The following is a 12,073-nucleotide window of genomic DNA, read 5'->3' as shown; positions in this document are numbered from 1 at the left end:
GTCTTGTCCTTTAGTTTCTGGTATTTTCGCTGTGGCTGTAGTGGACGATCTGCCAACGAAAGGGGTGGATCTTATCCTGGGAAATGATGCCGCAGGTGGTTTGGTTGTGCCTGTTCCTGAGCTCATCACAGAACCAGAGGTGCAAGAGAGTACCGACAGTTTACCAGCGTGTGTGTTAACTCGAGCTCAAGCAAAGAGGGATCCAGATATAACCCTCCAAGATTCCGTTCTGAGCAAGCTTTTCTCAGATTCTGGTAAACACCCCGATTCTGCAGTTCGTGTGTTGCCTCATGTTACTCCTGAGAACTTCCCCATAACCTGTGATGCTCTAGTACAAGCTCGTAACTCAGATGAAACTCTGAAGCCCTTCCTTGCCCTAGCTCGTGGTGATGCTGAGTCTGCAAGTAGTCCCACAACTTTACTTTGCTTTACTTTGGTTCTACTTTTGTTAAGCTCCAACATCCCATATTCTTGGACCCCTGAATGTAACCTGCTTTCCTTGCTCTGCGTGACCTACTGTGTTGTGCTCCAGTTCTTACAGCTCCTGACCTTTCTCGACCTTTCAAGCTTGAGGTCGATGCCTCTGATGCCGGAGCCGGGACTGTGCTTCTCCAGGAAGATGCTGGTGGACTTGATCACCCCATCTGCTACTTCTCAAGGAAGTTTAACATAGCACAAAGTCACTATTCCACAATAGAGAAGGAGACCCTAGCCCTTATATGGGCCCTGCAACATTTTTCTGTTTATGTTGGCAACAGTGCATTCACCACCATTGTTTTCACAGATCATAATCTGCTGATTTTCCTCCACCGAATGTACAACCACAATCAGCGCTTGATGAGATGGGCCCTCCTCCTCCAGGAATTCAGCTTGGACATCCGCCACAAGAAAGGGACGGAAAACCTCATGGCTGACGCCCTTTCCCGCAGTTTTTCGATTGAGACTCCCTTGTAGGTTTTAGATTGTTCGATCTCTGATAAGGCTAGTGTTGTCTGTTCATTCAGACATCTCGGGAACACTCCGCGGCGCTGGGGATCAGCGCCGTGAGATATTTTGTGTTTAATCTGCCCACCTTTGAGATCTAGGGGTTAGTTAGTTAGTTTTTTTTGTGTGTAGATAGCGGGAGTTCTCTTTAGTTCGTTCGGTTACAACAACTGTGGTCATTTTTATTTCCTTTTTAGTTGTTGTTTTGAGGGGGGGAGTGTGACGTGCACCGTCTACTTTTGGCCACAAGAGGCCCTCGGTCTGCTGCCTGCACGGCTGCAGGCTGTTAGGTAAATTGAGCTTCCCTGTTAAAAGGGAGCTCTTGAAGGTATTTTCAGAGAGATGTGCAGATGGGTGTTGGCACGGAGGTGTTTGCTCTCCTCTCTAGCTCTCCTCGCTTACAGACGTTAAAGTCTTCGTTCGTTCGTGGTATTTCTTCGTTCGCTACCTGAGTGGTATTTTCGTTTGTTCTGAAACCTTAGTGGTAATTTTGTGTTTGATAATATTAATAGTAATTTGTGTGTCCTCGTTATAGAGAGACTTTGCTCACCCTTTTGGTGCAGTTTTGTGTTTACCGTTTAGCCTTATTCCTAGCCTTATTCCAGCCTATGTGCTGCGCTTTTAGTTTATTATTAGATATCGTTTTTCTTTATTGGGAAATTCCTTTGTTTATTAATACCCAGTTTTGGATGACCCTTTTGTTCCCTTTTCAGCCTAGAGCTTCGTTTTTGTTTAATAAATATCTTATAGAGAACTGTAAAAGTGTTTGTTTCATTTCCAGTACAAAATCTTCTTTACTCCCTAAACACATCGTGCTCCTAGCGAAGCCGAGGGACGTAAAAGCACACGATCGTTAACACTACTTTTCGGCACACGCAGGGGGGTTGAGGGGGGTGCGGTCTACCACTGCCTCAGTGCCGCTCTCGGTCCGACAAGCGACGCGTTTTCCTAACAGGAAGTGTGGATGAAATACGTCTCCACCCATGCCTTGACCTTCACTTTAAGCACTGGTCTCCCATAGCCTCTATAGAATCCAGCTTGCCTAAAACGCTACTGTAGGCACATTTTGTCAAAGCGGGCGTGGGCGGAGCTTCACTGAAACAAAGCATTTAATTTCCAGGCATAAAATCAGGCTGACAAAAATAACTTCGTTCTATTTAAGATAAATGACATCTCATTAAGGAAGGAAATTTATCTGATAAAAAAACCAAACACCCACATACAGAAAATATGGTAAAACAGAATTATGTCATCAAAAGTGTGTGCATGTGCATGAGTGTGATAATTATAATGAAAATCATAAATTTTCAAGTTTTAAAACTTAAATACTTAAGAGATAAAACTCAAAAAAATTAATCAATGGATGAACATCTAAAATACTCACCTTTGGGGTCCTAATCAAGCTAGCCACTACAGCTGACAATGCAGACATAACTCAGTCAACATTTATGATTCTGAGATTAATTTAGATGTTTGAGTATCTGGGAGTCATTAAAACATACTAAGCAGAAATAGTGGGACTAAATTGTGCTAAATTATGATTGAAGATTTTACTAAAACAACTATAACTCCATCATTTCTCAACATTAAATGATTTTAGTATAAATCCCCGGAGTAAAGGTGGTGGGAAATTTGCCTCCATTCAAGAAATGACTAAATCCCTTTTAGAAAAACCTTCATCACTAAACCCTGCATGATAATTCCTCCTGATTACCAGTTTATAGCATCAAAGACCAGTTTATAAAGACTCTCAGGTGCTAAAGAAACCATTGAGTTGTTGTGCTAGTGGATGTTACCAATTTGGTTACTGGAGTTGGCCTGATGCAACATTAGGACCGTACCTGGTTCTGGTCTCCGGATCTTCATGAGTGGAGTGGCACATGGCGCTGAACTGGGAGACGAAGAAGTCGTAGCGTCGGTGGTAGGAAGGTGTGTCCTCCTCAATGTTGGCAAACTTTACAAACTACAGGAACAAACAGGGAACACCAGATAACAGAGCATCTTATGTGTCTAAACCATAGGTCTAAACACTAAAAACATGTTCAGTTCTTGACAAAATCACAGGCACTTTCTTTCATTTATAAGTGAATCTAGGCTTTCCCCAAGAATAGTATTTCATATCATCCAGTTTAAAAAGTGACTGTGTGTATTTTTCCTGGCGATAGGGGGCAGTAGATACCTAAATCAATGCAAGCAAGTAGTATTTTTATGTTTGAGTAAGACCTTATCAACGGATGCCCATTAGGGTCGAAAAGCCCTGGGGAGTTCAAACTTCAGTAAAATGACAAGCAGATCAGACTCCCTTTCATCACATGCAGCAAGTGAAGAGGTAAAAGTGTAAAACAACAATGTTCATGAATGCTGAAAGCTTTGTAACCATTTTATACAAATCCGTAAATGCATGTTGTCCTCATGGGCTCCCGTAGAACAAAACATGGTGTCTAATATGGCGTCGCCCAGAGACTTAGGGTGTTTCTCAATGCCAAGGAACCTTGCCTTGATGTCTTGGTCCCGCCCCGGTTGCCTAGGAGATACGTCATCAGGAGCCGCCAAGACGTGTTCCAATGTTCATGTTCTACCGAGGCGTGTGATCTCCGTTTGTTAGCCGTTTAGCTAGCTGAGCAAGGATACACAGGAGGTGTCTTGTAGCCTAGGTCAAAAATTACCCACAATACACAGCAGTATTTTCAAAAGGACGGCGGATCAGAAGCCGGCAGCTGCTTCGGGGACAATTTTCGAGTTTAAAGGTAAGTCAACTAATTTTAAATGTTTTTTTAGATCCAAAGAAGTTATCTATTGTTGGTTAGTTGCTTACTAGTTGCGGCTTCGGTGGCTAGCGGGTAGTGACTCACTTATATTTTTAATTTAATAAACATATACACAATTTAAAAAGTAAAAGGCTTGTCATATATTTGTATGGAAACTAATACATATAAAATAACATTATCTCCCGTGTCACGTGACATTACGTGACTGCCGTGGAAGCCGCGGTCACGTGATGCAAGTTTGTTCCATTTAACCGTTTTCTTTGACCAAGGTTAGGACAGTGTCCTTGTAAGTAAGGTGCCTGGCCTCGCAAGGCATCGACTCACAAGGCAAGGCACCTTGACATTGAAAAACACCCTTAGACCCACTCCCATGTATTTTAGGCTTGATTTTTTTGGTTATATGTTACAAAGCCACCAATATTTTTCAACAACTGGGCATCATTTCCTTCATTTTCAACAACGTTTCGATGGATATTTCCAGAGATTAGCGGTAAAAACTACACATTGTCTCTTTAAAACCAAAAGGACAAATGTGAACCGTGTTTTTGTCCTTAGTAACCTGGAATCAGCTCTTGAATCAGGACCGAAGCTTTTGAGGGATTTTGTAGAAAATGTTTTGACAGAAATGAACATGACCGTAAACGTCTGCAGTCACATTTCTATAAACACATGTAGAATATTTCTATAGAGCAGAAAGTACAGCTGTAATCCAGGCCTGCAGGGATAAAATGAAGGCAGCCTGTAATTTTATTGCTCACAATAAGCATCCATTCTCTGAACTATCAGCAGCTCTTAAGCAGCAGTATTTGCATTACCATCCCATTGTCCGCTGTCAGAAATGGTTCTGCATCACTGATAAAACCCAGCTGTTGTACCTGGTAATTTCCTCCCATTTTCTACCTAACCTCTGGTCGGGGTTACTGCAGCAGTTGTAACTCTGGAAAGCTGCTTCACCTTCATGGATTACAGTACCCGTAGAGACACAGGTAATCCAGGTGACAGCCAATTGAACGCCGGGTTTATTAGAAGGACAACAAAAGAAGAGTCTGGACCTCCGTCATGAATTATTTGGTCTTATTCTGTCATAATAAATAAATTTTCTCTACTTTAGTGTTTGTGGAGGGAGAAATGTGAAATAAAGTCAAACACACAGGAGTGGGATCCAGATTTGTCCTGCTGAGACATCCATTCCCTGAGAATTTCTGTCCAAGCGGTTTTCCTTTGTCCTCTTGTTGGATGTTACAGGTGTTTTCTAAAGGGAATCTCCTTAAATTGAACAGTAAACACGAATACTGTTAACCATATTAGTGGGATTTACAATTGTTTTTTTTTAGTAAAAAAAATAGGACACCATTTCCTAAGTATGCAAACAAAAGCAGTTCAGAGTCCAGAGTCACATCTTTGGTTTCTTGAGGTAAAGGCAGGCTGTGATCTTTACACCAGACTAATAATGTCTGCACCTCCTTCCAATCTTCGGCCTCATTAGTGGTCAGAAGCACAACACCTTTGTCAACTGAAAACTGTGTGGTCTGGTGTGAACTTCATGTAAAGCAGAGGGCCCAGCACACAGCCCTGTGGAACAATGGAGCTGATCATCTAGGACAAAGACCGATGCTTCTTGAGTTAAACAGTTTAAGAGAGGTTAGTTAGTGGGTCCTAACTGGGAGATAAGCTGTTGGTCCTTTTGTTTGGTGTTTGAAAAGGAACGTTTTTGCACCAACAACATTGCAGGATCAGTTTTCATTTCTTAAAAGAGACGATTTTAAAACAAGATCTTTGGCATGAATGAAATTTGAACTCATTCTGTGGATTCTGCTCATTAGCTGATAGAGACAGGTGACTCTTTACATCTTTAAATGTTGAAGGCTTGGGATGACAGTGGCAGAACAGTTACATGCCAGTCTCATAACTGGAAAGTTGTGGGTTCAAATCCCACTAAGACTGTTGCAATTGCTGTGTCCTTGGGCAAGACAATTCACCTTGCCAGCTGATGGAGGGATCTGTGGCGCCTGTGTACAGCAGCTTTGATCCCATCAGTGCACCCCAGGGCAACTGTGCCTATGACTCTTCTCATACCCATCAGTGTATGAATGTGCCTGGCTGAATGACTGTGCTGTAAAGTGCCTTGGGGGGTTGTAGAACCCTAGAAGGTGCTATACAAGCAATTTACCATTTCATGAGAAGAGGAGCTCATTCTAGTGGAGGACTTATGTAAATAAAACTAATGACGGGACAAAAGAAATAAACTTTCGTGCGTCATAGGAACCTCGAGGCAAAGATGTTAGACGTCTAATAGAGAAGCAGTGAGATGGTGAAACAAACACCAACACAATTTGTTTTACTTCCCTCAGGCAAAGACATGGAGCACAATCTGAACAGAGGAGCCAGTGAACGACCTACTGAAATGAGCTGGTTTTACTTCACCATCCAAAATAAGCAGTAAAAGCAGCAACTTAAACCCATCTGCTCGGTAACCATGACTAACTAGTCTCGTCTCTTGAAGGGTTAAATGTTGTAACGGTTACTGAACAGTGAGGTTGGATTCAACAGCAACACCTGGACCAAGACAAATTGAAGGTGTACCTTAATGATTTTATGACTGAGGGATCATTTTCCTCAGACTGTCTTATTTCATCCAATGAGAAGTTTTCTCTGACAGAAAACCTGTTAATTAAACTAAAAATGCATCAAACATGCAAGTTATACAAATTTTTGCTGTGAAGCACTTTGTGTTTAATCAAGATGAATTAAACCTGCTTCATGAATTTAATTGATGTTTTATAATATATTAAATCTGAAGCAGTAAATCTTAGCATGAAATAAACGCCCTATACTCTGTTGTCTTCACAGTTATCAATGAAAGCGCTGTTGTTATAAAGAACATAATAATAATAATAATAATAATAATAATATAATAAATTTTATTTGTAAGCGCCTTTCATGACTCACAAGGTCGCTGAACACAATAAAACAGGGATAAAACAAGAGTGAGATAAAACGCTCTAGGTCGCTAACATGAAACAAATAAATACAATAAAATACAAAGTAACTATTGGTAAAATGAAATTCATGACAATGGCAGCGGAAAAAAAGTTAACAGTCAAGGTACTAAGTCAATTTATTAGTACACACCTTTCAGAGCTCTAACATTATTAAATAATCATTACTACATCATTATCTTTAAATTTTCATTCATTATTTATATTTTGGCCAAATTTAAGTTCATTTTTAGGAACGCTGCAGGTGTTATGTAATTAAATATGACCTATCTATTTAATTTTTACTGGATGAAATTGTCCAAAATGCATTTAAATTGTGAACTTTTATATTTAATTCTAACTATTGGTGTTTGATGCTTTAAAATGTTTTGTTTTAGAACTAAAGACAAACATTTTGGATTTAATCTGATGTTTTCTGACCTTTAAAACAACCAGCCAATGGGGTCAAAACCACAACTCCCAGAATGCACTTTGACAAATCTGCAGTAGCTCTCATTTTCACCTTGTGCTTTTCTAAATGTCATTTAGAGTTTTATGCTGAATGTTTGGATTTCTTGCCTGCTGATGGTGGTCGGAGGGACCGGTGGCACCAATGAGCCCCAGGACAGCTTACCACCAGTGTGTGAAAGTATGTGTGTGTGTGGGTGAATGACTGGATGTGTTGTAAAGTGCCTTGGGGAGTTGTAGAACCTTAAATGAAAATTTTTTATTTTTCTATTATTTTGAAGGTTTCAACTGTTTCATGATGAAATTGTTTCAATTTGTAAAAAATCCCAAAGCCATGAGAAATTATTATTACATAAAAGCTCCAATTTCAAATCCAGATGTTATTTTCTGACATTTTTGGTGATTAAAGTAAAGTCTGAAGTGTTTCAAATGTCTAAGAGGAAGAAAGAGAAGGACTGTGAACCAATAATACAGTAAGATGAGCTGTTGTAACGAGAGCTGACACATCTCTAATCATCTGTGAATGGAGTCAAACCTGTGAAATCACAAGAGGAGAAAACCAACAGCGGAGTCTTAAGAGAAACAGAATGCAGTCAGAAAGGGTAGAATAAAAGGGAATAAACTGATTTAATGGAGGTAAAACCTTCCCCATTTTCTGAAAACACTCCTCAAGAACTCCAGGTTTCCTCGGGAAGTCATCGGCAGCACGGTTGGCACATCAGGCTGCACCGGCTATAAATACCAAACGCCTGATCCTGACGCTCAACTTGGTGGATTTGTTACTGACGGATGAGCGTCTACTGAAAGGCTAAAGAGAAGAGACGCCTTTCAGTGTCTGCCAATCCTTTAGACTGGAGTTAACCAGAGGATAAATTAGGACAGCGCTGCCCGGTAGTTCAGAAACCACAGAAACGCGTTTTAATTCAGATTAACAAACATAACTCAAACAGGGTCCGAAATTAACACTCGCCACTCGCCAAATGCGAGCAAATTGCTCCATTTGGCGAGTAAATTTTTGAGCTCGATCTGCCACATAGCGAGTAAATGTTTGCACCAAATTAGTTATGTTTATCAGTCATCTTCCATGGATTTCTGATACTCCTCCCGCCTGCGTGCAACGTACACAAACGTATGCAAAACGTGAGCGCCGCATCCAACATCATTTCTGCGTATCCCATTCAATCAGTTTATCAAGTTAGCAGTTAGTTTTGTGTTAAAACTAGCGGTGAAATGTGGCGGTTTTTAACTGGAGTCAGCCAGCTTTCCAAGAGAAAACTCGTCGAACTGGAAGAAAAACCACCAGGACCAGTGGCAACCAGAAGATTTGGTGAAAAGTGGCGAACTGGAGATGGCAGAGTCGTAAGACACTGGCTACATTATGAACCAGAATCTGCGCAAATGAGCTGCACCGTTTGCCGCCAGCACGCTCAAGAGAAGAACTGTAACAACTCGTTTGTCATAGGAAATAAGACATTGAAGCTTGAGACTATTCGAGAACATGAAAACAGCAAATGCCATATTGCCTGCACATCCATGTCCCGGGCTCAATCTGAGTGTCTACTGGTGACACCCACGGTCTCGGCACTAATGGCTATGTCAGAGAAAACACAGAGTCTGACTAGATTTCAATTAAAGAGTTCATGAAAACATCTCTAAATAAATAAATAAATTGTAAAATGACAAAAGAGTTGTTTTTCTAATCAATTGATGTTTTAATTATTTTGTCACTCCTCTCTGTTTGGAATCACCATCATATAGAATAACATGCTTTAGGTAGATCTAAATCTTTTGCTTGGCCGGTAGATTTTCATCATCTACCAGCCAACTTGGCCGGTGAGTCAATAATTTTATTTCGGACCCTGCTCACAAATGATGAAGATAAGTTTTCCTTTTTAGAAGTTTGCTTGACTGAAAAACCTCTGAATAATTTCTCTGTTGTGTGATTTATCACCTCCCCCCACCAAAGTCGGGTTTCTCTCTCAGGTCAGCGTCTCATCCCGGACAATACGAACAATAGATTAGGTGTAAACACAGACTGCGATCCAAGAAATCAAGGAAATGAAAACGATTTTCTCATGAAAACTGTTACAGTGGTTCCAGAGAAAGAGTCAACTGTATTGTCTGATTTACTTAGCTTGATTCTTCCTCTGAGTTTTAAATTTGCTGTATATAACCTATAAAAACACTGCTCATGCTTAAAGCTGCCACATTTTCCCATCCAATTTTTCTTTATAAAAACACCAAGACTGCGTAAGAAATTACTTACATCATTTTCAGATCCATTTTTTGTGTAAGCAAGCTTTATAAATGAGGCTCCTGATCTGAATGTTTGAGTTTGGCATGTGGATTTTGTGTTTCAGGGCCAAGATTGTAAATTACAGTCTATGCAGATGATACTACTGTTTCTAACAATAAAACCCTTTAATTCTCCTCCATCTCACTTGTTCGTGTATACACTTAATTTTGCTGTTTCCAGGAAACAGTTAGAGACAAACCGTTTTATTCATTTGACTTCATTCTCTGGAATTTTCCACGTCTCTAACCTTTTTCGTGTTCACTAAATCCATTTCCTCTCATTTAAAGGGGCATTATGGAAGTTTGACAGCCAAAACATGTATAGAAATAATAAATTTCTTCTTCATACATTCTCCTGCAATACCCTGGTCCTGTAGAATGAGCCCTGGCATTTTTACTGTGATTGCCTGTTTTTCTGTAAAATCACAGAAAAAGAGAGTTGCTCGGGTCGAGCAGGCTGCTTCATGTGTGTTCACGCTCAGGCATAGCAGTAGCATTTGCTATCAGTAGCTTTAGCAGCAGAGAGTGAGGTAGTACCAACTCAGCGACTTTGTCGCTGTTCCTAACGCCTAGTGATGAACCTAGCTACATTTCTGAGGACCCTTAGCTACTTTCTGTAGAACTTTCTTCTAGATATTTCCTGCAAATTAGCAACAAAATAGCCATTTTTGCTCCAAACCGTTCTTTGAACGTTGTTTCAGCTGTCATGAAGGATATAAATGTTACAGATAAGACGTTACTGGCACTATAGCTCACCTAGTAAGATGTCGGACTCTCGTGCAGAAGATCCGGGTTCGATTTTGGATGTGATTATAATTTATTTAGAGTTCATTTTTTATAGTAATGGTATTTTTTTTTTACAGTAAGATGCCCACATTTTTATTTGAGACTCGCCGAATGGCTTTGAATTTACAGATAAAAAAGATGTGAGTTCAACTTTCATTTTGGAACAATTTTTCAAGCAAGGGAAGGGAATGATCTGTGAAGCTGATGGACTGACCCATCTTAAACCTTTGCCAGTTGTGCTGAAGAGAAAGGTACAGAACCAAATTATTTAATTAATTAGCTGCACGTTCTCCTGTCCTCTGTCCTCCGGGCCACACACACGGGACTGTCTTAGCTGTTATTTTCGTTAAGGAGTGTGCACGTACAGCATGCGCGCCTCGTGCACGAGCCTACTATTGAAGCTGCCATTACGCTTTTGGCCTGAGGGGGCAATCACGAGCATAAAAATTAAAAACTCCGTAAAGTCCCTTTAATGTCTTTCTTTTTGTTTTGGAGGAGCTCTTAGAAACGTTTTATTTGTGGCCGATAGGGCCGGGACGACGCGTCGACGTAATCGATTACGTCGACACGTAAAATACGTTGACGCAAATGCGTCATCACGTTCAAAAACAAACATGGCAGCGGCGAGTAGTGGCAACATGAGCGGGGCAGTCGACTTAAATCACTCAACCCGAACTCGCAGTTCAAAGGTATGGGACTATTTTAACGGAAAAGGAAGCAATTCAGTCATTTGCTGGCTGTGTAAAGTGGAAATGGCCTATCATAAAAGCACGACGGCTATGCACCAGCACCTCAAACGAAGGCATCCAGGAGCAGCTTCGGCAAACGAAAAAACACCGTAAGTTTTCAACTTTTTTTTTTTACTAACGCTGTTTTATAACATCCAAACACTCCCACGTAGCCATGCACTCACTCACACACACAAGCAGACCCACTGCTGCCACGCTGCTTAGCAGTAACATATAGCAGCAGCTGTTATCTGTTTTGTTGGTTTTTATTTGTGGCTCATGATGGCCAAATGAGTCGGAATACACACGTGCTGATTATGAGAATCGGCCAGAGCTGAAAATGTGGGACAGCGCTAATTGTCCGCAGTAAAAATGTTAACAAAGACAATGTATCACCTGCTAAATGTAGCCGTCATGGACATTATTACAATATTGTTGAAGTGCTTGCAAAAGCAAAATGACAACGGACTCTTGATTGTCAAGTTTAATGCCTCATCCTGTTTGAACGTTAGCTTGTTGATCTTATAGATCTAAGTTGCACCATCTAATGACTACAAAAATGTGCAGCATTTTGTGTTAAAAACCTATTTTTAAACAAATCTTATAGATTAAAAATTTTGAGAAAACACTGAATTACAGATCTTCAAATTATTATTTTGATATTATGCTTTCTACATAAATATTTTGTAATAATTTTAATTCATCTGTGTGTTGTCTGTGTGATTTATGTTTTCAGGAACAAACAGAAAAGTCTGGAGGACTACTGTCAGAAAAGAACGCCCTGCACCCCCCAGGAGGTGGCTGTACTTACTGAAAGCGTCCTATCTATGATTCTGAAAGACATGAAACCACTTGCTGTGGTTGAGGGTGAAGGATTCAAAGAAATCCTGACCACTTTTCAACCAGGTTACACTCTGCCTTCTAGGCGCCATTTTACAAGCATGATGGAGAGAAAGCATCAAACTTCAGTTGAGAAACTAAGGAACGAACTAAAAAAGGCCTCATCCAAAATCTCCTTTACCACTGATGCTTGGACAAGTCTAGTCACAGAGTCCTACTTAGGTTA

The 12,073-nt window shown here is 40.5% G+C and overlaps 1 protein-coding gene across 5 annotated transcripts in view; it reads right to left on the bottom strand.

Annotated features, from left to right (window-relative positions):
• The window catches only part of efr3a (EFR3 homolog A (S. cerevisiae)), a 130,754-nt gene that overhangs the window by 75,384 nt on the left and 43,297 nt on the right, over positions 1 to 12,073 (bottom strand). For all 5 annotated transcript variants that reach the window (XM_070541526.1, XM_070541528.1, XM_070541527.1 and 2 more), the window contains one exon: positions 2,826 to 2,947. In XM_070541526.1, coding sequence (XP_070397627.1) covers positions 2,826 to 2,947 — 122 coding nt within the window. The remainder of the gene's footprint in view (positions 1 to 2,825; positions 2,948 to 12,073) is intronic.

This window comes from Nothobranchius furzeri, chromosome 11 (genome assembly GCF_043380555.1).
Source record: "Nothobranchius furzeri strain GRZ-AD chromosome 11, NfurGRZ-RIMD1, whole genome shotgun sequence".
Taxonomy (NCBI): Eukaryota; Metazoa; Chordata; class Actinopteri; order Cyprinodontiformes; family Nothobranchiidae; genus Nothobranchius; species Nothobranchius furzeri.
This window is presented reverse-complemented; position numbering and strand designations above follow the sequence as displayed.